At 40.0% G+C, this 27,595-nt stretch overlaps 1 protein-coding gene across 1 annotated transcript; it reads right to left on the reverse strand.

Moving 5' to 3' along the window:
- On the reverse strand, nucleotides 1-27,178 carry kank3 (KN motif and ankyrin repeat domains 3). Its single transcript, XM_020656747.3, has 12 exons — nucleotides 27,106-27,178; nucleotides 11,661-11,738; nucleotides 10,357-10,441; nucleotides 8,417-10,219; nucleotides 7,997-8,099; nucleotides 7,587-7,808; nucleotides 7,321-7,411; nucleotides 6,667-6,886; nucleotides 6,169-6,311; nucleotides 3,654-3,854; nucleotides 1,322-1,423; nucleotides 1-706 (listed from the first exon to the last, which is right to left on the reverse strand). Exons 3-12 carry the CDS (start codon nucleotides 10,391-10,393, stop codon nucleotides 656-658), a joined length of 2,973 nt encoding a protein of 990 aa, XP_020512403.1. The 5' UTR covers nucleotides 10,394-10,441; nucleotides 11,661-11,738; nucleotides 27,106-27,178; the 3' UTR covers nucleotides 1-655.
- Nucleotides 27,179-27,595: the final 417 nt, after the last annotated feature.

Consider the following 27,595-nt stretch of genomic DNA (forward strand, 5'->3'; position numbering starts at 1 on the left):
AACATTTTTGTAAATATGTTTATTTCAGACATGAATATATATATATATTTAAATGTAAATATTTATATGAACATACAATGCACAGACAGTTAGTGCAGACTATGACAGTGAAGAGGTTCACAGATCAGTTAATCAAGGCACTACAGAAAGGGAAGACTAAATGGCAACACATGACAGTGTCATGACATTTGATGTCTGTAGAACACACTGCACATGTCACGCAGACACAAGTTTGCATGACGTGCCACTCAGCATCAACACTGGGATATACAGTAAAACGCTGACGTAACATGACCATAGTGTGTTGGGTCAATGTGCGGTTTACCTGGCAAAGGATTTTTGGACGTGTAGTGATGCCTCCTTTGTGTGTTGCCCATTACAGTAAAACATTAGTGGAGTGCAAACAATAAATGTAAGGTCTCTGATCTCCTGACCTCATTTAGACATGTTAGGAGCTCATATTAGTCTACATATAGTACTTAATAAAAACCATTATGGAAAAATAATATTTCTCATATGAACAATACTTATAAATGCAGGGCATATGGCAATATATAAATACATATATATTTAACTAAATTCCAGTGGAGCTTTTCAAAGCTCAGATCCAGTTAAGTTCGCTGCTCTGTCCTCCTCCAGTCCGTCAGTCTGAAGGCTAGGGTTTGGTGGGGCTGGTGGGGCTCCTGGGCTGGGTCTTTGGACTCCCCTAAAAGACAGGAAAGATTCCATTTTTAATTCTCTTTTTTGTTTTTATCATTAGGCTGCAATGGATTATATTTTTAGAAATTCTTTCTGCTCTTTGACAGAAAACAATACACTGGATCTTCAAAAAAAAAAAAAACCTCTAGGGGGCAGCAGTGCACCTTCAATCAGTGTAACTCACAACCAAACTGAAACCTGGAGATGATCCTTCTCACTATTAATACTGGAGGAGACATTGCTCACCGTAAAGTTATGTTATGAGTGTGGCCTGCTCTTCAGCCTGATGAATGCAGCTTTCCAGCAGTTTTACAGCCTATGGCTTTCAAGACTATACCATTTTAATCCAAAAAACATAATCCTTTAACCCTGATGTTAAAAAAAAGTTAACTTCACATCTCATTCTTAAACTAAAGTTGATCAAGTTCACTACAGGGAAGATCCAGATTTGGGACTTTACTTGTGTGTTGTGTTGTTTTACAGTTTGTAAGTATTTTCTCTTTTGCATGTTGTATTGCAAAACAAATCGTGTTAGTGGTATAAGGATTGATTATTTGGCTTCAACTCAAGTGTGACTACCCCATCTGCTCAGAGGAGGAATACTGCTTGAGGGTGGACTCACCACAGCAGGCTGGGTCTTAGCATAGTTCATGTGGGCGTAGAGCAGCACAGCTGTGTCATTGTGAGATGCCTCGAGTGCGATGGACAGAGCGTTGCTGCCATCCTGCAAACAGAGGAGGAAGGGAGAAACAGATACAGCAGGATTAAGGCAGAGTGAGAAAAAGTGAGTTCACTGGCCCTTACAACACAAGAGACTGAGCTTTACCGGTTTGTCAGGACCACATGATGGACATTATATACGGTTGTTACTTTTCCAGTGGCTTGAACACTCTGCACTCCAACACTATGCCTCTGTCTGCATGTTTAACATCATTTGTGTGATGGGAAACCCATTCATTCTCATTCCCATCAGTCAGGTTACTATCCTGGATCCTTGATTGGCCAGCATAAAAAAATGGAATAATCTGTCGTGCATCCTCAGCATTTCTTTCTCTTAATTCTTCTTTCCTTGCCAATTACTCCAACATGTGAAGCTCCACAAGAAAAAATGTATATTAAGAGTTAGATCCTCACTCTGAAATTGACGTAAAAATGAGCATTATAGCTTGACCTTAGCCTTTTCAAAAGACTGAAAAGGATTTTATTGAAGATGTTGATTTTGCTTTATGTGATTGTCTTCTCTTTTTTGTGAGATTTAAAGACAGTTTCACTCAAATTCAGTTAAAGGGTTGGCATATATCTTTCATCTACACACTGGTACTATTACTTTTTGGGAAACTGTTAAAATAAAAAAAACAATTATGAAATCAAGGAGAGACTTCTACTCATATAATTTCATTTCTTTTCAACACCTCCAGATGCTAACCTGATCAGTATAATTAAAATAATATAAATAAATAATGTACATTAAAGAAGCTTTACAGTATTAAGCTATTTTAATTGATCAATTTTATAACTAATATAATTTGAGTATTGATAGACTCATCGAGGTGGGTTTGATTACTCGAGCACTTGTTGATAACGTCAAGTAACGTTTTAATACTCGCGCTCCCACATGCGCGTCGTTTTAGGCTACAATAGTTGAACTAAGTTGGTGTTGCGTGCACCGTGTCAGCCATGAGCAGTAAAAAGTCATATGATTAGTACTTTGGCAAAGAACACAAAAATAACGTGCACTGTAGGATAAGTGGTGTTCAACTTGCATGTCGTAGAAATACTAGTTTGACGCTTAAAGCACAGAGAGCAAGCAGAGACAGACATCAGGCAGTCTCACATCACATCATTAGCTGTTAGCACAAGTTGTTGTGATGATACTTGAGCAGAGAACAACAGCTGAAAAGATGAGCAACAAGGAGGTCCGTGTTGATGACATATTGAAATGACTGAAAATGACCTTCCTGATAAGAATACAGAAATTGAAAGAACTAAAGGTTCAATATCAGCACATTCCACTTCACTGAGACTTACAGACATAGTTGTTTGTGCTCTTCTGTGTTTTTGCAGGACAGGAGAGGTAGGGGCTTTCCTAAACGTTTTCCAACCCCCACCCCCAGTCCACCTCTTGGTCCAGCTGTGCTACACTGAAACAAAACCCAGGAGGTGGATCCTCTAAAAGGCCAACTCATTCTGGCACAGATGTTAAAGCTCATATATCTGTCTGCCTGAAGTCTCCTCAAGCATCCAGGTCTAACTTCTGTAAAATCACTTAAACACACAACTGTGCGGATTATTGAAAATAATGAGTGTCACAACGAGTGACCTGAATGTTTTCACTTTGATAGATGTTTAAATTTAGTTGGCGATATATATTATCCATCTGACACAATTTTTGATATTTCTGTTTATTATGGATCTATTAAAGTCTCAACGAAATCACTTTTAGACTTCTTGCACCTTTAATGTTTTTTAAGACAGGACAGTTTGTGAAAAAAAAAAAAAAAAAAAGGGTTGCTGCTGACTTATGCACGGGTCACATGAAGAAGTTTTCGGATGACTTGGGCAATGTGTCTGCAGCTGTGGATTTGTGGCTTTTTAATTCCCCCTCTGGGATCTAGTGAGTAGCCCTGTGATTGTGTTTCCTGTAAACAGCACTGATTTCAGCAGAAGGCAGACGAAACTAATCTGATCACGGCTCTTTAGCGCTAACCCTATCTAGCTAACAAACAAAAACACGAAAAGAAGAGAAGGAGAAAGAGGTGAAAAGTGGAGGAAACTGCATAGACTAATTTCCCATGAGGAGCCATTTCCTGAGCACAGATTAAGCTGAATCCCAGACAAGAAATCGCTCAGATGTTTCCGTCATTCAGGCTTCCAACAGTTTGTTTTATCTGTAAGCTCAGGAAGTTTCCCTCAATGAGAGAATCAGCTGAATGGCTAAAATATCCAAACCTTACATTATCAACAATGGATATGTCACAGCCAGGCTGTTCCAGGAGCAGCTTGACAATCTCAGCACGGCCGTGTTCGCTTGCGCACATCAGAGCCGTGGATCCCTCGTCGTCCTGCACGTTAACGTCAGCACCGCACTCCAGCAGGGCCTGTACCATCTCCTGACGACCGTGGCTAACAGCTAGCATCAACGCTGTCTGGCCAGCCTGATGGTAAAGAAATACAAATGTAAGAGAATACAGTTTTTGAAAGCTTGTCCGACTGGCAGCATGTTATATAGTACAACACTGATGTTTATAACAATCATATTGTTCAACAATCTGACAAAATGCTAATGAGGAAATAGTTGACTTGAACTCAATATCATCTTTAAAAGATGCATTTTTCTTTATCTCGTAGAAAGTTTTACATACAGTTTTTGTTTAACACCATCATCTTTAGGGCTACTGAAGTCCAGCACAGTGTCAGAAGTCTATGTAAGCACAGCTCTTCTAATGTTATTTAAAGAGACTTTCTTAGAAGCATTTTGGTTATTTAAGTTTTTGTTAAGTAAGAAATATTTTCACAACATGCCAGCAACCCCTAAACAGCTCCTAAAGTTGCAACCAATTTAAAAATATGGACTCGAAGGCTGGGGTATGGATAGGCTGATATTCATTATAGCAAGCTGGTTAAAGCTTCACGAGAGGCCATACTGCATATTACTTTTTGTCAGCCTTTTTTGCCAACTAATATATGAACATCCAAGAAATGTGACTTTTTTCAATTCATTACCCTAAATGTACTAATTCTAAGAACTAAAACAAGACAACAAAGCTGGATGAAACATACAAATACACATTTAATCCTTAAAGATAAGTGTAAATAAGAAGTTTGTTCATGTAAAAATGTGGAACATTTTCGACAGGACAGGACAGTAGAACATCAGTACAACGGAGGAATATCATTTAAGCAAGCTGTGTCTGGAATCACTCTTTCTTTTACACAATCACAAATCCCTGGTGGACAGACTCATTTGTTAAGACTACCATGGGCAGCGGATTGAGGAAGTGCTTAGCTAAGAGACCTTTCATCTTAATGGGCTATTTTTTTTTAATAGTGAGGAGAGAGTCCTGATGATCAAATACTGGTCCCCATCTGGATCACAGTGCATTCTCCCTGAATTTATACTTTGTATTTATATACTGTAGATCGTTTCCTTATTCAGGCTGGTCATGTAGTGTGTGCCAGTGCCAGTTAAAGGGTTTGGTGTTAAACATGTAAAAATATAGATTAAGAAAACTTTGCTAAGTTTAGATTCCTTGTTATTAAAAGCAAACCTAAAGCCATAAAAAGTACATTTTAAGGTTTTACACATAAATGAGTCATTTCACGAGTTTAATAATACCAAATTCAATTTAAAAAAATCATAATGTAAATAATTAAACGTAGTAAAAGTTCTTTGCAAACCGCTCCACAGTCTACAAATAGCACGTTTTAAATTCTTGACCCTTAAATTGCATTGCGTGCCTCATGTTGTTACCCACAGCAACAATAACAGGCGGCAGTAATTGGATTTATAGCCAGTGATGCTATAAATTTGGAGTCCTATGACTTGGCAGTGTGAGAGCTTTGTCAGGCGCTGTATCCAAACACATACACTACACAACCTGATTAGATCAAGAAGCCGTAGAACCACTCAAATGTCAAAAGATCCCTACAAATAATGTGTGCGTCACATCAAGCTACACATTTCTCTAACCCAATCTAACCTATATCCAATTATTCATCTTGCTGTGAATGCAGAACTTCATTCCAGCACAGGAAATGCTCTTAACACTTGGCCCGTTCAAGGGCACAGGCAACTAAGAAAGGTAGTTTCCACTCACACTAGCAGTAAGAGTCAAGGAGACATTCACTGAAAACCAGTATCTGTTTTGACTAATTAAAAAGTAACTCAGTTAAACTTAACTTCTCCAACACTGTTTGCATCAACAAACAAACATTCCCACACACACTGAACCTAAAGGGAAAGTGTTTAGTTTAGATTGAGCAAAGGAATGCTTCAAAATAAGACTATCGGTGTAATATAACAAATCAAATCAGTGACTCATTCACCTCCCCTGCAATTTTTCTGATTAGGCTGTAATACAAAGAATTGTTCCTGTGTTGTAGTTGTATTACGCACTTTTTCACAGTAACAGTTTAATGTGTCCAAATCAAATTTCAGGCCATTGAAGAGTCAGCTGAGCTAGGATCCATGCTTTAAAGTGATGAAACACTTCTGGCTGATGGAGCTCCACATATTCACAGAAGCTCTTTGTATTAATGTTTTCTTTGAACACATGGTGTCCTGTAACTATTCTTAGGTAATAAAAACCTGTTTAGATATCCAACATGACTATAGCTTATCACATGTATAAGACAGAAATGACTGCAGTGAGTTTACAGGGGGATCATTAAGGTTGCAAACAGCAGTTCTCTTGGAATAAATGACAAAGAGATGTGAATCATGTCTACGAGGAACTGATGATGACTTGCCTGGCTGGCCTTAGCGTTGACGTTGCCCTGACCAAACAGCTTCTTGACCACAGCCATGTCGTCTTCCTCCTTCACAGTAGAGAGTGCGGCCAGCATGATGGCTGTGTATCCTGCCTTATTCTGTTTATCCACACTGCAGACGCCTGGAAGGAACATAGGTTTGAAAACACGGTAGATTAAAAAAAAAAAAACACAGCTTTGCTATGATTGGTTGATCTGTGTGTCTGTAGGAAAGGGGAGACACAGATTAACAAATAGTGTGATTTAGATGAGAAACAAAACTTTGGGTCAACTGTGTATCATAGAACTGTAAACCATAGAATGTGCACTGAAGCCCAATACAATGATTTTTTGTACTTTGGTGGATTGTCAACACATTCTAATGCTTCACAATCTAAGATTGTCCTATTGCACAACCCTATGGAAAATTAGCTTGTAGAAAAAGTTTTATTAATGTGTAAAAACTCTTCAGTTTGGTTTGAATATCTCCTCACTGACCTGTGTCCAACAGCAGCCCCACAACACCAAAGTTGGAGTGGGAGACACTGTAGTGGAGAGCCGTGTTGCCGTTGCCATCGGTCATGTTGACAACGTGCTCCAGCAGAACTGACGACACCTCAGAGAACGCCATAAGGTAGTCTGAGACCCGTGAGGGCTGAGCCATTTTTGCACTAGAGATACGGAACCACTCGAGCTGGACGGTGTGGGTGCTGGAGAGCTGAAGGTAAGAAGTCATTTTTATCATGTCAGATAGAAACATTTCTTTGGCTTACTTATAAAAGAAAACTGATTTGAAAAGTAAAACATTATTTGTCTAATTTTAAAGGCAGCCTGACATTCTACTGAAAGTAAATTGTACTCCTTTTATTAATCTGGTGATAAACCCCCCCTTTATTATCCAACTCTGGAAGCTTGGCTCAGACTCCTCTTTTATTTTTAGAACAAGCTCCTATTTTTTTGTTTTCAATGTTTGGTGCTGCCAAAGTAATACTCAATACAGTAAAATACAGTCCCACAGCTTCTACTAACTGAATTATTATTAAACATTTCTTCAGTTTTGCATTGATCAAATAATCAGGTGATTCAGTTCACGTGTAACTCAGTGTTTAAAAAAAAAAAAAAAAAGGTTTGAAGAAGCATGCAGGGACGCACCACTTCCTTACTCTTCAGTGTTTTGATGTCATCATTAAGGTGGTTCTTCATGATGAGGCAGGCTTCACGCATTTTTGAGCTCAACTCAAACCTGCAACAAAAAGTTTGAAGCTAAAGCACAAACCAATTCTCTTTATAATATGCAGTATGTTTTTAAAAAAGGATTTTTGTACTTGTATACTTCTATTTGTCATGCTAATAAAACTACCTGTCCTAACATGCATTTATACGTACAGTGACTTTTCTTGTAAGAAGTGATAACGTACTTCTCTTTCACAGAGTCAGATGAATCATTTGTGGCTCTCAGCATTTCCTCGTCAGTGTCACTCTCGTCCAGGTTGACATTTCTCTCCTCCTCAGAGGTTTCTTCATCCAGAGCTGCCTCATCCTCCTCTGTGCTGTCCAAGCATTCACCTTCTCCACTTTCTCCAGATGAACTCCCAACGTCATCCTCCTCCTCCTCTTCCTCACTTGATGTAGATTCATATCTGGGAGACAGAAATATTTGCTGCTTCAGGGCAACTTGGGGTGGTTGTCTTTCTTTAACAATAGGAGAAAAGGGTTTTGTTTCTTACGTGTCAGACCTGTGACATGATCAAAGGGTTATTTCCAAACTTCACGCCCTCATTTTATTTTTACATTGGTAGAAAATAAAATAAGGATTCATGTTACCCACCCTCCATTTAGAATGCCAACAAACTGCAGGCTCTTTTTGCCAGGAGAGCGAGTCTCGCCTGAGCTACTCCCATCCTTCCTCTTCATGATTGATTTCAGCATACCTGTTACCATAACAACAGGAAAGGGATCAAACAAAAGTCAAGGCAAAGTCCACCATTGAAACATTTATCTCACTCATGACACATGATATAAAGAAGTGATGCCATTATTCTCTATGACTGAAGGATTGTGCCGTCCCTTTAAACTGCCCCTATTTCCAATTTACCTTTTTGCCTTTCAACTGAAACTGTCTCGTGGCAACAGAAAAATGTAAATTCTCCAAATATGTTCCAATGAAGGATGTATATCTGTTTTTAAGTTTTTGATCTCTGAATCAAACCACCACTCCCAGTTCATGCACATAAGTCTAATTTCTCACCCGTCTTGGTGCTAATGGCAGCAGTGTTCTCTCCTTGCTCCTCCTCTTTATTCTCGGCCATACTGACCACCTCCTCCGCCGGTGAGACCTTGTATTCGGCGATGGTCAACTGTCTCTTTTTTGGCAATGTTACTTTGTGCTCCTCCTTCTTTTCCTCAAACAAGGTCTCCCATTGGCACCCGATGCTCACCACTGCAACAGGCGCTGGTTTCGTGGCTTCCTCTAGAGTATCAGTCTGTGTGCTTTGTTCGGTTCGATCTGCTGTTAAGCTCTCACCGACGCATGCCTCACTCACCTCAGGACGGCACAAAACTGCAGCATCCTGTGACACACAAGTCAATGTCTCTACCTGGGCATTTGCTGTGTCTGGTTTTGCAAGAACCCCCTTCTCATACATGACCTTGGAAGTGTTCTCCTCCATCTTGGCTTTAAGGATCACCAGATCTTTGTCTGCGAAACTCAACCGGTTCTCTAAAGCCACAATGGACTCTTGCTGGAATTTAATGGTGTCCTGTAAAGTGTCAATCTCTCGCTGTGCTTCGCTGGTCAGCCCAAGCAAAGACTCCATGACCCAAACCTCGGCCTCTTCTGTCTTTACTTTGGCCTGTGTTCCCTGCTCATGAACCAGAGTGGCCTCTGTTCCTGTGCCTTTCTCACAAACACTTACCCTGGTGCCTTCAGATGCGTCTTTCACACCCTGGCTGTAGTAGAAAACTACAGAGTTCATTGGAATATCGTCCCCAACAGCCACTGATATCTTCTCAACAACAGACACTTTTTCTGGAGCTCGTATTAAAACATTAGATAAAGGCTCTTTAGCTTTCTCTTCCTTCCCTTCAAATTTCTCAGTCAGCCTTTTCAGTTCCTCAGATTTCCCGAGCCCTTTATGACCAGGCGAGGTTGGTGTAGTCAAACGATTATGGATACTATAATCACTGTGAAGGCTCTCTGTGGTTTGGGTAGAGGACTCTGCAGACGGTTGTTTCTGCTGGACCATCTCCATGGATTCTTTCTTGTCCTGCAGGGCTAACAGAAGCATGTCTTTCTCTGCACGGAGCTTTGCCACCTCTCTCTCCAGTGCAGGAACACCCTTGACTCTGTCTTCCATCTCCTTGAGCTGTTTCAAGGCTATAGCCATTTGCTCTCTAACTGTCTGCAGCTGGCTGGGTGGGATTGGAGTCGCCGAGGTGCCAGTTGCTGGAGTGCTGCGCCCAGAAGTTGCAGGACTGGGTTTAGTCCAGCTACTCTGCAGAAGCTGGGTGGACTGGGAGGGCAAGAGCTGTTTTTTTGGAGGATCTGCAAGTTGAATGCGCCCACCATTCTGGTGCTCATGGGTTTGTTCCTGTTGTAGCCGCCTGCTGGTTTCCAGAAGAGTCCGCTCAACTCTGGGGTTTCGTTGTGGTGGAGGGGGTGGGACTTTGGCTCCAGCAGAGAGAGGAGGAACATTGAGGAGGGTCACAGGTGAAAGAGAGAGTCCTTCACAGGGTGCTGACCCCAAGCGGTTGCGTGGTGGGGGTGGAGGGGGAGCCCTGCCATCCTCACTTGCAGGAGACGACAGAGACTCAGTGGATGTCCACCCACTGGTCCGTCCACCAACACCTGGACTCTTGTGGGAGAGTCTGACCCCTCGGCCAGAGCGGCGTGAGCTGACGGGTGCTCTGCGGACATTGTGCCCGCTTTCTATCTCTTCTACATATTTGAGGAAATCCAGATCCAGCTGGAAACCATAAGGAGTCTGGACGGAGTAGGAGGCTGGCTGGTCAGCCTCCTCTTGACCGGAGTAGATGAATGGAGAGCCCAGATCTGAAGAGAAATAAATATTAGACTGGACCGTATGACAGTCTGTGTTTCCAAAATGTGTTTTAAGAGTTAATCTTTAATATGTTTCATTCACAAATGTATTGAGACAAAAAACAATGGAATACCATGCAGTGTCTTACCAGGCAACTTTGTGTTAACTTGAACCGACTGAGTCATTTTTCAGGAATGGGACCTTTCAGCACAAGCACAGCCTTAAATCAACACCTGGCAAAAGAAAACACGAAGTGACATGAATTCAATTGTCATGAGGAAGAGGAAGGAAAAGGATGGGATTTTAAAAAAAAAAAACCTGCACAGTAGTTAGTTTAAAAAAGTGGTGCAAGACCATCTTTTGTACCCCTCTGACTGAGTGTAAACTTCCAAATCGTGTGCTCAAAATGTTGGCCATACAATGAACGTGTTTTTGCTTTTAGGAGACAGATTGACACACACAAAAAAAATACTCCCTGGGCTTACTTTACTCTAATGGCTGACATGGATGCCTCTTTAGAGGAGCTCTAAACTTACTACTAAGTGCCGGAAAGGCCTATAAAACTTCATGTGTTCTCTTATGGCTCATTAGCACAGGGGAATCCGACTGAATTTTCAACTTTGAGAGATAAATTAATCCCTTGTTGGATTCTCCTCTTAAGATGTGTTGAAGGATGTTGTGCCTGACTTCATCCATACCACAGTGAAAGTGTGTGTTTTGGTTAAGGCTCTCTGTCTCACTAGTGGTTAGTGAAACTGTCATGAAATCTTTATAGTAAAACTCAGACTTCCCTAACTGCAAGAGTCAGTAAGACATCCAAATGTACTTTTACTTTGAATGGCCTTTTGGAGATACTTAAAGCACACAGTATAGAGAGCAGTCAGGGCAAACAACTCAGACCACAGTCAACAACAAAGAGCTGAACTCTGTCTAAAAACCACAGACAGTCTCTCCACTAACACCAGCATCACACCTTCTGAAAAACCACAGGATCCTTCTGATCATAAGACCACTTAAACCTGCCATGCAAACCATTTTACTAAGGGGAAAGTACTATCTGCAAGGCAGATACAAAATAGAGTACATTGTTCTTAGTAAAAACACCTCAATTCAATGTCATTAAACTTAAACTTTACTATGAAAATAATGACATTTGAATATTGAAAAGTCTTTTTTTTTGGCTCCAAGTATAAATCAGTTGAGAAAAGGGAACACTGGAAGAAAACATTGATCTATTCTTGCATTCTACCCTATCACTATTCACAACTTGGTTCCTCTGATTCAGCGAAAGTGCTACCAAGTGCGAGGGTCCATAACAGCAAATGGAAAGAAAAATGGATAGTTATGTAACAATTACAGAGAGAAAAAGAAAACGTAATTATGAACAAACATTATAAAGTATTCTAAAAACATTATTGGATTCTTTAATTTTATGATGGAAGAGGGAGTTACCTCTCTTTGCAGCTCAGTGAGCGATTCATGCAGCTGCAGTCGGGCTCCCAGGTTCCCACCTCCCTGCTCCACACAGCCCTGAGAAACAAGGAAAGACACAGACCATTAGATCCATCTTAACAGTCAATGACACATTACAGTGAGGGCACAATTCACGGCAAGGCATATAAACAGTACTACACATTTATTTTAACAGCGCTGTCTAGCCTTGACATTTACCGGATGTTAACCCCATGAGATTCAAATTCTTATCCAAGGAGCATTGAAGGTTGTGGGTGGACCAGTACTAAGTTGTTTTTTCTTTATTTAACACATACTATCCACCTACCTTGAATGTTTTAATTGATTTGTGCTGAAAAGATTCAGTCTAACAGTTTGTCAACAAACTGTTTTTTAATTGTTCTAGGTTGTTTTTCCATCTCAGCATTGGACAAAGGGAAATTCATTTAGGGTTAGAGAAGATTTGTCAAAGTCATCTTAATTGTCAGTTTTTCAAACATGTGCTGGACATACAGAAAAATCGAAAAAACGTTTCGCTCTGAACCACGGTGCAAGCTAAGATTTAAAGATTTAAAAACATAATACAAATAACAAATATTAGGATAAAGAAGATATTTAAAAAATAATACAAGATAATGTGTAAAAAGAGTTTCTGTCAAAGGAGAAGAAAAAGACTCAAGTTAAAGAAGCCAGGGGGCACCGTGTCAAGGTGGGCATCTTGCTCTGCCATAAACTTCACGATCACAGGTGTGTGGGTTTACCAGGAAAATTACAGTGGCTGCTGTCTTTGTGGGTTGTATAAGTGTACCTGTGTTTTTGGTCTTGCAAGTAATTTCAGTGCAAATAACCTTCATTTCATGCCAAAATACATTGTCTTTGATATATGAACCTTATACAATCTCAGAAACAGTAACCTGTAACCCACATACAGTTTTTCCTGTTTTTTTTTGTTTTTTTTTAAATACACACTCCGCAACTGTACAGATGTGTTTTCCAGCAGCCTCTGGCACATTCCTCACACATGCTGTTGCAACGCGCCGGTCGTCCTTCTAGCTGACTGACTACTGATAACCTATAAGCACACACACAGTCACACACATACAGTATCACCTGTCAGCTCAGCCTGCAGCATACAGACAGTTCATTATCCCAGTAAAAACCACAACATTCAGACTGACAGTAGACTTATTATCACAGATTATAACATGTTGTTATACACAATGGAGACATTAAAAAATCACCACTGCAAAGATAAAGACAAATATTTGCCAACTGTTAATGATGGATCTGCTCAGTATCTTCTTATCAGCCTCTGCTCTGCTTCCCCTCAGTCGCTCTGTCAGATTGTACTCGTAGGTCAAACCACGGTAAAAATGACGCTCCATCTTCCAATCAGACGAGCTGGACAAACTGTGACCTAACCTCCATGGTTTACTCTGATGCAAACCAGAGAGAGGTAGTTCACTGCACTATTCCTTAAGGATCACATACAAGCTTACCAGAGCCTGTAGGCAGGTTATTCAAAGGTAGTGGTAATGTGTTATTAGGTAAAATTGTGAGAGTTCTTAAAAACAATCAGCTGCACTTTGTGGCTAAGTTATGTCTGTCATTTTTACCTAAGTACAATATGGGTGGCATATTATTAAATGTTTTATCATACAGTTCCAATGAGATAGGATATAATGAATCCATGACAACAGAGTATGTGTCTCTAAACAAAGGAAGCATTCACTTCTGGTGCACTCAATTTGACATCATCATGGTGTCATGGGGTTTTTTTTTTTGTCCACACATCAACAATTATGACTGTTTGCAGGCACATGCTCATGACAGTGTCACTCAGAATGTCGATAGCGAGGCCAAATTAAACTTTACTAAGAAAACAAAGTACATGAGATGATGAGAGTTGTAACTCAGGTGTGCTGCAGACAGACAGCTCTATAGCAAGGATGGAATTAACAAGGTCTGTGCATTTCTGTGGAAATCGTTTTCATTGGAAGGCATTCTTTAAATCACAACAAACTTGTCCTCATAATGATCAACAAGAAGCAACACAAGGACACCTTTACATTGCTTGTCTTTCTAAACCGACTGAAGGAGGAGCACTTGATTTTCAAAAGCAAAGAATAGAGTAACAAAAAAATGAAGTCTGAGGTGTTTTTTCTTGACAGGAACTTACTGTAACAAACCCGGAAATGCTGCCATTGTCATTGTTCTGCTCTTTTTTGGTATGATTTCTTACATTTTATTTCAGCAGTGCACGTACAGATGGTGATAAATCAAAACAATAATTCATGGAGCAGGATGTGTGTCAGCACTAAAGGCAGTATTGTGACCAAATAACACAGTAGAAACAGAACTCAGACTCAGGCACAGTCACTTGTCATGTTTGACACACTCCACAATGTCTCGGTGATGTTAACCTGTAGAAGCACAGGGCTCCATGACTGAAATGCTGAAGTGGAAGAGTACTGATGCTCGTGATGCTGTGACGTATGCAGTGACTGTTTAACAAAAAAAAAAAGCATATTAAGACGCAGCGGTCCAAAATAACATGAACACATATTTAGATATATTATCTTTATTCTTTAGAGATGAACTATCCTGAAAATGATCCTACACAGGTTTATTACACTTCTCTGTTATCCAGAAGAGTAAAGTAAAAAATCATCTTCATTACCCTTCAGCTCTTTCCTTTTTGCCCCTTATTACTTCATATCCCAGATGTATTCTCTTATTTCTTTCTCCTCACTCTCACCTCCTTCTCTACCCTCTTCTTCTCACATGATTCTAATTTCTTCACACCCCTCTCGCTCTCTCCCTCTCTCTCCCTCTCTCTCTCTCTGTCTCACAAACCCACAACACTTCCCCCAGCTCCTCTCCTATATAGTGTTTCTGTTTTTCTCCTTGAATTGATGACAGACAGCAAATTACAGAGAAGCTGCATTCCTTCCCTCTACACCCCGAGCCCTGACCAGCTGAGAGCCACGCTGTCGAGTTTCTCTCAAACTCACAGACACACAAACACACACACACAACTAAGTGCCAATGCTCATTATGCAACTCACAAAAGCCGCAAAGAAAATTGCAAAAATGCCCATAAATGCAGACATGATTGAACACACACAGCAGAAACAGAGCAAACTGTGAAGCCTGCATGATATTAAGGCATTTATATTCCACCTATGTTTCCATTCAAACATCTTCTCTATGTTCACAGACACACACACACAAACCCACACAAGGTCTCATGGTGCTGCAGAAAAACACAATGTTCACCGCTACAATTAAGTGGGCATACCATCTTAATTTAGTAAACCCTTTGAGAGGTTCTATTGTGCAAACACAAACAGCATTGTTCTTCACACGCTGAATAAACATTAGCCTGAGCCCTCTGTATTTTCACGGCTACAAATTACGTGACATTCTTGAATCAGTTTTGATGCAACACTGCAATCACAACCCAGCAGGTCACACCCATCACTGCAGTTGCATTTCTTTGCATTACCAGCACTTTGTAAAAAGTCATATGATAATCTCTTCCCAGCACTGTTGGCAACAAAAAAGCCAGAGCTTTGTCAAACAAAAGACAATAAATACTCCTCCAGTAAGTTTCTAAAAGGAAAACATATTACAAAAGCCAACGTTATAGTTTATTCAGTGGGATCCAAGAAAGCACCATTTCCATTGTCTTTGGTAAAGTGATAGGTCTGGTGTTTTTTCCCCCCTCAAATGTCAGAGAAGTTTCCTGGAAGCAACTGTGGAATTTAAAAATAAAACACGTCATTGCCATTGACATCCAAATCTTGAATGATTCCAATTTCAGTAAAATCCAAAATATTAATCTCTAAACTACGATGGATCTTATTTTGTGTTCGGATGTGTTTTTGAGTTCTTCCTACCTGCAGGTTTCTATTATTATCTTTTTGATTGCTCATGTTTCCTTTTCCCTGATGTCTTTACAGACCAGGGATCGTCAAAGTTGCTTACTAAGCAGACCACATTCATTTCTGATTCTCATTGCTAGAAGTCCAAATTGTAAGACATTAGGATACTCTCAGTTAGACGCTTTTTATAACTTGACTGAAAATATTAATGCTGAACACAGAATTAAAGACAATTTGAACTCCTTTTTCAGAGCTGTGAACAGATCATTTGCTGGTTATCAAAGTATATGTTTTATTTTTTCCAATGCATGAAGTAATGCTTCATAAAAAGGTTTTACAGAAACAATTAAGCCAATTTTATCTTCTAAGTTTTTGCCAAACAAATCATGCCTAATGCATTTGGTCTTTTTAAATGGTGTCCATTTGGTAACTAAGGTTGAAATCCACATGGCAAATTCTGTAATATTAACGATTTATTGACATTTAAAATTGACTGTAGCGGGACACTTTGAGTGAGGTGGCCCTATATGACCCCCCAGGCCGCCAGTTTCCCATCCCTGATACAAACATTATTGTATCACAGACTAATTGAAATACAGTTTCATTATCCAAATAAATAAATTATACAAACTAAAGCTGTTATAAACTGGAATTAAGAGAATCAACTTGATTGAATAAATCTGCTTTAGTAATGATTGAATCAGGCTTTAAGCAGTCAGAGCCACAAACCAGACGAGATCACTTTACATTAAAAACACTAGATGTTGACTTTGTCATCCAGCATTTAATTCACTGGACCTATAACTGTAGAGAGAAACATTTCTGTTATAAAATGCAGACCGGTTGTAGTATTTAACAGTGAAGTGTTCATTTATAAATGAATTTATAAAATTCAGTTTTTCCTCTGGTTCAGAAGGAACATGTGACGAGTGGAGAAGAACCCAGTCATCCAGCTTGTTAATGAAAACGGGAACATTTGGGTTTCCTGCGTTCAGCTGCTTCATGGAAAAGGAAATGTTGGTTCACAGCTCAGGGCCATGCTTTCAAACAGTGACTTCATCCCGACCACCACCCTTTCCAAAACAGAGAAAAAGAGACACAATCTGTCAGTTAAGGAGGCGAGTGAAAGCCAACATCCTCTCGCCGACAGCAACTTTTACTCTCCATCTGCTTTACATGAAAAAGCCCATTCAGAAATCGGCACATGCATAGAAACGAAAATACAAACCCTAAACACTGACATACACACCCATATGAATAACATTACTATAGCTGTGAGGACATTTTCTGATTTTATTTTCCACAATACAAATCATGTCCTCAAACTAACCAATGTTCATTTTCCAAATTAAAACCAGAAAGTTTTTGAAGCTGAAATGCTATAAACTAGAAGGACACCAGGGAGCAGAGACCTCCACTCAGGCAAACATCCTGCTATTCATTAATCCAGATCCTCTCCAAGATTTAACGGGCTCCTCTGAAGCTGAACATCACGCTACAGAACAGCTCCTAAATAGACAATGAGATGAGATTGTTTGCTTTACGTCCAAAACTATCCTCAACAATGATATGCTGATTCCTTCAAGAGTGTCTGAACAGCTCCTGCAGGTGAGATTGATTAATCTGGGAGCTGTTTATAAGGTTAACAACAAAATTAAGCCTCCTGTTCTTAAATGTTTCTGTCTAGAAGGAAACCGAGTCTCCACATAAATGTCCACTTTGAAAAACTTCAATCAATCAACCCAGTTAAAGTTAACCCAAAAACCAACGGCTATTCCTGAAATAGCAGAGTACAGAACATTTCTTTCATGTCTTTATCGTTTTGAGGACATTTAGGCCTAACAGGAATACAAGCACACACACAGGAGGGCCTTTCTCCTGCTAGGATAAATCTGCAGTTTCCTGAAGGGAAGCCCACTACTCCCCCAATAAATCCCCTCATCAGAACACACACACATACACACTCACAACCTCTTCATGCCCCTGTTGGAGACCTCCTATTGTCTCCCAGTAGGAACTGGGGGGAGGAAAAGGGTCCTGCCAGGAAACCCAACAGGCCGTCCTGAAAGCTGCTTCCTGAAGGCAGCAGGAAAACACTGCAGAGGAGACAAGCAGAGACTGAGAGCTGAACAAATAGAGCCAATGTGACATGAACACACACACACACACACACACACACACGGCAGCATCCTGCAGCCAAAAACAGCAGAGACTAACATCACATGATGCATCACACTGAGGTTAGATAACATGTTATCAGTTCTGGCCCAAGTGTTTTAGTGTTTGTGTGTCCTGAAGCTCTCACACAGTAACACTCTGTCACCTCTCGGTGCAGGATTCTGCCACCAGGCGCCATTTCCTGTCTCACACTTCTTCAAAATAAATCACACACTAACGTCACACCATCAACATCTTGTGTGTCCTGCAGTCATCCAGAAAAAAAAAAAAGAAAATCACTTCTTTTTACCACAATTAGGTTGACTTCAAACTTCACATGCGTCCTGCTTCCCCTCCCTCTTCCTTCCAGATCCACCAGCAAACACAATCAGGCACATTCAGCCTCCACAATGAGGCTTTATGCCTCCATGATGGCGACGCTGTTTTCAGAAAGTTTTGTGAGGCCTCCTTGTTTTCTCCAAACGACCCCCTTATGCTCCCTTCTTTTTCTGACCATTTCCAGGTTCAAAATGTCACAAAGTGAATTGAAGAAAGTCACTGGGGAAGCCTGACACTTGTTGAGTTTTTAGATGAAGAATGAAGAGTTTGGTGGCAGCACAGTCAGTATGTTTACAAGCAGTTCCAAAGAGTCCATTTATTGCGGTTCCACTAAGCACTTTGCGTTGCCCGTCCCCGATTTTTTACTTTCACTTGTTGTCTTTTAGCCTGATAATCAGACTAGACTGGAAAAATTTAACAATTAATTATTCCCCCAGTCTGACACTGTGTTCTTGTTACCATGATCCTGCCTGAAGGCAAGTTATTTTGCTGGTCAGCAGTAATTCTTGCCTAAATCTTTTTTTCAGAGCACTATTTCTGTTTGACTCAAAACAACAGCTGAAACAGCAAAACCCATTAAAGAGTTGTTATATCTGGGATTGTTGCTCCGATCTGGTAAAACAGCTGTCAGGAGAACAAAAGAATAACAAATCAAAGACGTGGGCAGTGATTCAGAGGTCTGAAATGTTCATCTCATGGGATTTCAGAAAAAGCTCTGTGTCACACTTAAACAACAGTTACATTTGGGATGTGCTTTAAAGAAAACTTACGTTTTCTGAAGGGAAGTTACAACTTTCTGCATCCACTCGGAAACTGAATTGTTGGTTTTCAACCAGAAAAGATTCAAATATGGACAACCACAGAACAACAGACCTGACTGGACATGTTTGAATTCCTGGAATAGCAATAATGTTGGTTTCTCTTGGTAAACAATAATGTTAGCATCTGTCAGCATCTGTCAGCAGCCCTCACAGCGGCACACAGTTTGAGTTCAATCAGCAACAGCATTTAGTCAGCTGAGTCTGGGGCGGTCCCATGCCTGACGGTGTCCAGCCCCTCCCTGAAACAAAGCAGGGCTCACAAATCGATTTTTCCCCCCAATTATTCCGTTTCCAGCGCTGACGAGGCACTTCAGACCAAACACACCTTGTTTTCCCACAAACTCTCCAGGCCTGTTCCCAAAACATGACAAAATAAACCTTTGTAGAAGCTGATTTTTAACAACATATACGTCAACAGCCTGTTTCACTTTCAGCTTATTTTCCAACTCAACTGTACAATGTTGTCTCTATTCCCTGCTCTCTGATCACATCTGTTTGTCTGTGTTTTGTAGCCAAACAAAGATCTCAAATAAAGCAGCTAATAGCATCTTTAAACGTCTCTCTGAGTTGACCTACATTTCTGGTCCACAGATTTCTAAGACTCTGACCCATTTGTCTGTTTCACACAGTAGCGACTGCAGCCTCCAGATGTTCGATTCACATAACTACAGTACATGGCCAGATTTGAGCCGTTGCTTTCTGCACCGAAACAACTGAAATATGTGTCTACTATCATGTTATTTTCCTTCAGTGGTGGAAATTACACCAGTTCAGCACCTCTTTCATGGAGGGGATCGGGGTAATGACAAGGTGCTGGGTGTGCGTGGGTCTTTGAAATGCTTTGAAATGTGTCCCCAAGCTCCTGTAACACACCTTCATCCACATGTATCTGCTCTAGAGGAAAACACATGTTTGTGTCCTCTTATTCAGTTCTCCATCTTGCACTGATTTAGTTCACTGCTTCTTAAATTTGGGATCTCGGAGTCGCACAGAGAGGCAATTTAAAGTCTGCAAGGCATTAAGAAAACTCAATTGAACATATCGATGCCCTCCATCTGAGACGCCGATGAAATTGGACATGTAATGTACCCCAAATTACAAAGGAGACTTTTTTCATGAAGTTTGGCCTTTTCAGTCCTCTTGTTGCCTTGTCTGTTGTTTATTTGATTTATTATGTCCTTTTAGTTGGTTTTGCAAAGCTAATCTCTCCAATTTATGTAATTCTTTTTCCAATAGATTTTAAAGAGGAAATTAACAAACTGCAGAAACATTCATAGTCCTTTAGTTAATCAGCAGACTCTCTAAGCTCTTACAGAAACAAGTATGATCGATAGAAGCTGATGTGAAACAAAAAAAAAGATTGAAAAAGGACAGCACATCAAAGGTGAGCAGAAACATAAAAAGGTGAGCAGAATGAAAAGAACCAAACTTCAATATAAAAGACGGTTCGGATGTTGTGTGGGAACTGAACATGGCAGTGTGGGAAACTTGTTCAGTGTCTTCTCGACCTCAAAGGGGAAGAGTAAAGCAGAAATGGTAAGAACAAAATCTCAACACGTTGGAGAAAGTTTGAGCACAACCACAAACTCATAATTCTCTCTCCATGTCACATAAACTTTATTTTTTTCGAGCCCAAAAAATATGGAATTGGGTTCATAAGGTTTGAGGCAACACAGAGATCTGCATTTTGTGTTTCCAAAAACAGTCGTGGTTTAGTTCTTCCAAGGAGAAGCGGTTTAGTTCGGGCAAAGCAGCAACCTGACCTTTTTGGTCAGTCCAGTCTGTCCAAAAACCAGTCGGTCATTTTATAGCCAAAAAGCCTTTTAGGGTCATTTATAAAAAACTCTTACTCATGGTCCGCATAAAGAAATTCACCTGATAGCACCAACATGGCCATGTGTGGTGGTTAGATTGTTGTTTTCTCACCCTGATGTCGGTGCACAGAGACTGGTTGGTGCCACTTTCCCAGCTTGGCCAGTACTTGAGTTAACATGGGTATTTTTAGCCCTGGGTTTTTCATTCAGGGTTTCTCAGACTGTGGAGATAGCAGAGGGAGGAGAGTCTGATTAAACCATGGAGGTAGATGAGACTGACAAGTCTCTCAATTTGTTCAAACATCCTCTTTTGTTTTGTTTTGTTTTCCTGTTTGTTTCATTCTGTCAGAAGGCATGGCCAGACGTTCACATGCAAATGGGACATCACATTATAGACTGTAAATTAACAATCATTGGTTTAAAATGTTGAGGATGAATTTGGTTTGATGTACTTATGTTACTAAATGTCAACAATAATTGGAAAGTTACCAAAACCAGGGTCATACAAAGGAATTGTGTTAAACAGATATATAGATGAGATGCTGTTTGACTGGGTGACACTTTTCTCCATTACAATAAATCAAGGCACTGTCGTTTATTTTGACACACATCCTCCTGTTGATTGCAGAAATCTTGACAGCATGAAGTGTGTATTCATTCATATCTGAGAATTGTCCCCTGAGAAATGTGCTGTTTCTTCTCGTTTAATAACTGTTGTTAATACTCCAGTTCTTCTGGTGAACTGTTTACACTTCAAATCAAACTATTTGATGTCCTGTTTTATAATTATTTTACTTTTTGCAAAAGCCGTCAAGGCTGCCACAGACAGATTAGGGGATGATCAACAGAGACGCTAATGCATTGCTGGTTTAGACAATAAGAAGAATATTTCCAGCCCCATCTTTGAATAACCTTTTAAGTCTTTTCTGAGCTATTCGTGATCACTGCTCCACCTCAACAAGCGTCAGAGCTTGAGATAAGAAGTCTGGAGCACCAGGCTACAGATGACAGTAGATAAAGACATGACCTTTTGCTAATTTCCTGTTTCATTAAGGCAATCACATGGCTGGTCTGAACAACATTGTTTAGTATCTTAACATTGAATGAGTAGGACTTAAAGATGCTGAAACTTTGTTAAAAGATTATCTGTTACAACCAAACACTATTTTCTGTGGATCAAAACGGAAACATCGGATCCAGTGTGACTTTGATTTAACTGAACTGAAGAATTTGTTCACTTTTGTTAGCAGCATAGAATATAATTTAACAACAGCAGAGATCATAAACTATTAAATGTATTAAAATGCCAAGAGGAAGGCCATCATGATTCAATAAGCTGCAGACACACAAACAAAAAACTAAAATCTGAATTAAATTAGATTTAATGAGATTTCTGAAGAAACTCAAATCTGTCATGTTGAGATGTTCTGAAACATGTGACTCAGTCTTGGGGTAAAAGAACCACTTAGATGTTTTCTTGATTTGCGTATGTGAATAAAAACTATATCTGGGAAATAGAACAGCTTTTGATTCCTCTCCAAAAGAAAAGTGAGATACTAATGCCTGAATCCAAACAACAATGTCCACCCCTGTGTTTAATATTAGAGTCCTGTTTATTACATCCACAGTCTACTTCCTGTTCAGCTGCCAAGCGTGATCAGACTGGAGCTCCGGTTTTTAAAATAAAGTACGAAGAAACAAAACGAAATGAAATAAACAACGTTTTTGTTTTCTATTTAAATTCTTTCTTTAAAAAAAAAAAAGAAGCTCCATAAGTGTACAAAACTCTCAGCTGCCTCTCTTGAACTCACAAACTTCTGAAGAGCTGCTCGTGAAAAGCCTCTCCAATTAGAAAATCTGGCATGAAGCTGAAAGTGGTAATTTCCATGTTCAAAGCCTGGATGCCTGTTCATTATGAATAAAGCCTCCTGCTATCAGGTTCCACAAAGCCCCCACACTTTAAACTAATTGCTGCCTCAGAATAAAAAAAAAAACCTACACTTGAAGAACATACCACAGTGACTTTCATATAGCAGAGAATAAACATGTTTCAACTTTAGAAAACCTCACCGGGAACTATTGTTGTGATTACCGCAACGAGTGGAAATCATGATTTCATAAATAAGACTCTTTCCTGAGCTAATAAACAACGGCTCCATCATCATGAGACACTCAAGTATTTAAGTAAAATACTGACGTGCCATCAGCTTAATGAACTTAAAAGCACTTAAAGTTATTAAATTAGCCCCTTCGTTTGATGTATATTTATAGATTATGGTTATGTATCATTGTCTTAGTACCAGTGTTTCCCCTACCATTATATTAGGGGGGCAGTGACCAGTGGGGGTCTCAAGGTAACAATAGTCTCATCTTGTTTTTGTTTTTTAAAGATTTATTTTGGGGCTTTTTGTGCCTTTAATGGAGTGATGGGACAGTGGATAGAGTTGGAAATCAGGGAGAGAGAGAGAGTGGGGAAGGACCGAAGGACACTGCCAGAGGTGAGATTTGATCCTGGGCCGCCCGCTTGGAGGATTATAGCCTCAATAACATGGGGCGCGCAAATTAACCACTGCGCCACCAGCGCCACAATAGTCTCATCTTAAGACACTATGTCATCCAAACAAATATATGCAAGTGCAGAAATCCAGTGGGATCTCTTTGTAACAAGAACACCGTTTCTCTACTGTGAACTTCACATTTTAAGTGAGGAAAAATAAAATAGCATGAGAAGCAGAAAAACAAAACTGAAAGCCCATGTGTTATTTACAATGGCAGCTATTCTCCATTCCCCTTTCGCAGACACATTCCCATCAAACCAAACTCCAGGCGGGCCAATCACATCTTCACACATGATCACATCACAACACAGGGCGGGTTTAAAGGTTGTTTAGGCACTTTTAAGGTGGCTGCCACTGAATTCTTAATACTGCTCAATAAAACAGCATAAAAAAGAGAAAGATGTACCAGATGTGAAATATTGGGAACTTCATCAGGACTGTGTATCATGTTGAATTAGAAGCAATACAAATGAATGTCGGAAATAGCTACTTAGCAGAGCAAAGGGTTAAGAAAGGCCTGTGCACAAAGCAGGTATAAAATCCAACTCAGGCATCCTTTTGGATTATAACCTCAGACCCTGCCATATTATCTGTTTCAGACATGTTTCATTCCCTCCCAATCCTATAGCAACGCTTTGTTGTGGCCTGTTGGCGTGTCATCAGACGCATAAGGTGCTCTTCAGCGTCTGCATGAGACACTTCAGGCTTCTAACTGAATGCGTTAAACCCATCCGGGTTAAGATGTGACGCTGTAAGAAACTGCTTCTTGAGAAGAGTAGAAAGACTGAGAGAGTCTGCTTGAGGCGAAAGACGGGCCAAACATCAGAGGACCTTCATCCGAGGAAAACAGGTTTGTGTCCAGTGTAAATCCAAGACACAACACTACACGGCTGTTTTTTACTGAACGTTTGCTTAAATTCAACTAAACTGAGGTGAGAGACAGAAATGAAACAGCTCTCATTGTTTGGGCTCGTATCCATTTTGTTTTCTGACTGTATTAACTGTCAGTCTAGCACTGGTGAAGCCAACAACTTTCTCATGTGTCTCTGCATCATGTCACTGAGTTAGTGACAGCCTTGAAGTGCTATAAAAAGTTCAGACCTCTCGTAATGGAGCTAAAAATATAATGGTTTATCAAGCAGCAGCACTCCTGTAAGGACAGACCCAAACTGGATTTAGATTCATCTTAACAAACTGTTCTATCCGTCCTGTAAACAAAAGAGGATACAGTATTAGGGAACAAAGTGAGCATTATCAGGGCGAGGTAGCCTAGTGGTTAGTGCGCGCGCCCCAAGTACAGGAGCTGTATAGTCCTCCAAGCGGGTGGGTTTGAATCCTAGCTGTGGCCCCACTCTCTCTTTCTAGATGACTTTCTCCATCCACTGTCGTATCTCTCAATCAAGGCATCAAAATCCCCAAAATAAACCTTTAAAAAAGTGTGTATGATAGAGAAAAATATAAAAAACAGGTGTCAGAGAGTAACACTGACCCCCCCCCCCCCCCCACACACACACACACACACACACATCTAACTAAACTTACAGCAATTCTATTTTGAGGCGACAGCAGTAAGACAAAACTCAGGCTCCTGTTGCAGAAGACAGTTCCCCCGGAGAGAGAGAGCCTCAGAGAACTCATCAAGAGATTAACACTCATTTAAATCACGTCCCTGAGCATCGCCTCAGATGGTTCTGTGGTTATCATTGCGGGAAAAGTTCAGAATTTTTCTATATCGTAAAAATAACATTAAGAAAGAACCTCTATTTTCGTTAAAGATTTTTTTTTGGGGGGGGGGGGGCATTTTTGCCTTTATTGATAAGGCAGCTGAACAAAGATGTTAGGAGGAGAGAGGAGGGGATGACATGCAGCAAAGGACCAAAGTCAGATTTGAACCCGTTGCCATAAGAACCTCTATTTTTAACAAAGGAATCAAAGTTTAGACGGACGCATCAACTTCAGCTGCTTATTTCACAACAATGTTACATTTCTGTTTCATTTTTGGGGAAGAAGCTGAAGTGGAAGTTCAACAAAATGGCCACCACATCGGTCACTTTCCCTGAAACACTTTCTCTTTTGACATTTTGTCTGACCAGTCAATAAATCTCCCCCCCCCCCCCATCTGCCGTTACACCGCTCCTCTAAAACCTCTCTTAAGCCCAGATATGTGAATGTATTCAACATAAAGAAGCAATGGGTTTGACTCATTGCAAAGCTAAATGGTTCAAACCATTATCAGCACTCTGTTCACACACAGATTGAAACAGGGCCTGCTAGGTATCTGGCAACACCTGTATCAATACAGGGGCTGCACTGCTGTTATTCTCATTCCTTACCATGAAACTTAAACTTTATAATTAAGGAAGAAACAAACTCCCAACCAGGAGCAGCTCTTATTGATTTGTTGATTTTAGAAAAGTGTTGTTTGTTTAAAAGAAATCCGACAATATTAGATCCACTCAGAGGTTTCAGTTACATTGTTTTTTTCAACACTTAAGGTGGACGTGGATGTTGGACGTTTTACAAAATGTGCATCCAAACTACGGTGACATGAAGAGAATATATTGGCAGTTATTGAAAAATGAATAATGCCCCAGGATTAACTGAGTCTTAGGAAGTGAAAGAGTCCAGCTGCACAACCATCAAGCCATCGTCACATCCTGTAACACCGTCAGCACATCAGTCTGTCCCATTTCATGAACTCTATGAGTTTCTGCTGAAGGTGGAGTTTCCTGCATTAACCAGAATCCAATTCTGCAGCCCCTCCGATGTGGGAATGGTGACCATATCTTTTACATCAGTTTATGTTTTCAATCTAATCATTTGTATTATACCAACAAATCCGCTGCTACAAATCTCTGCATATAACCTTTGACTAAAGACAAAACATGACCAACATCTGCTGAGGTCGGCCTCGCTGTGACTGACTCAACATGTGAACACCACAGCTTGAAAACTCTGAGATGATGCACAGCGTAATGACAGACAAGAGACCAGCCAGAGGTGGTGAGGGGTTCAACACTTCTGACTTATAATTGGAGGACATGAGGGGATTTCCATCCAATGCAGCAGCAAAGCAGCAGATAAACAAGGGCAGAGGAAGATGAAAGCAACCCTCACAAAGGGTATTCTTTCTCATTTTTAGCAGAGAGCGCTTTAGCTGAGACGAGGAGCAACAAGTATCATTACAAAAATCACTAAACCTGCTAAAAATAATCAATGCTTAAGATTTTAGATCACACTAAACATCTTAATCACACAATGACATTCGACCTTCTAAGTTCAATTTAAAGTAGGCAACAGAAATGCACATTTAGTTTGAAGATTTGAGCAAACTTAAACAAATAGAGTAGACTACACTGAATACAGCCTATGTATATATTCGAGGACTGTGTAGAATATATTATTTATTTAATCTTAGATATCAGAGTCGATCGCCTATTACAAATCATTATGGCTAAACAATTATTTGCGATTAAGTTTAACAGTTACATTATCAATAAAATACACAAAACAAGAATCCACTTTGAATTAAATGGTATTATCAAAGGTTGTGGAAAGTTCCCTAGGCAATAAATCACCTGCAAAAAAAAAAAAGTCAGGAGATTTTTTAATTTCTGGGCAGGCCACAGTGATTATTGGAATTATTACCTATATGACAAACTAGAGGTCTTTCTTTTTTTGCAGAGACATTAACATACGTTGTGATCAATAAGACACTTTACGACTAAAAAAAAAAAACGCGCAGCATACGCCGTGTTGTCTGTTTTTTCATAGGGTCGATCAGTCTGACAGGTAGACTAATCACCTAATCGAAAGAAAACGTCAATCAGTATGATGTGAGAGAATTGATCCCTCAGGCTGCTCCTTACCTTCTGGCGTCTCTCCGTCCAGCCACACTGACGCTTGTCATGACTTTCGGAGAAGGTAAGAAAAGTTTGGGAGGAGAAGAAAAAAAAAAAAAAAAAACCTTCCTACTGACAGAAGTCAAGTTTTTAAAAAAAGCAGTAAAATACCACTTCCAGTGCGGATTTCAAAATAGAACGCTAACTTTAAACACGTAATGGGTTTGATTCATGTAAATACTGAAACTATTGTAAAAAGACTTATTTACTACATTGTAAATTAAAATAATACCTTTGCATTGTTTGCATTTACTCCCAAATATTCCAGCTGTTTAAATTGACCTACATCTAGAGCAGGGGTGGGGCAACTGGCGGCCCCCATCAACCCTCAATGTGGCCCTCAGGTCCAATTTCTACATATCAATGAATTGGAAACATGAAGAAAACATGACAAAATCTGCCATGAAATCATGAAAACCAGAAATATGTCCAGAATAGTATTTGATCACTGGTAAAT

Source organism: Labrus bergylta, chromosome 6 (genome assembly GCF_963930695.1).
Source record: "Labrus bergylta chromosome 6, fLabBer1.1, whole genome shotgun sequence".
Classification (NCBI taxonomy): Eukaryota; Metazoa; Chordata; class Actinopteri; order Labriformes; family Labridae; genus Labrus; species Labrus bergylta.

Bases quoted from the DNA above. Each gene is read 5' to 3' on its own strand.
- kank3 (XM_020656747.3), bottom strand. From the start codon at position 10,393: ATGACTCAGTCGGTTCAAGTTAACACAAAGTTGCCTG. The intron at 6,887-7,320 runs GTGCGTCCCTGC...TCTTACCTTCAG, and splicing joins CACTGAAGAGTAAGGAAGTG to CTCTCCAGCACCCACACCGT. The intron at 707-1,321 runs GTGAGTCCACCC...CCTGTCTTTTAG, and splicing joins CTAAGACCCAGCCTGCTGTG to GGGAGTCCAAAGACCCAGCC.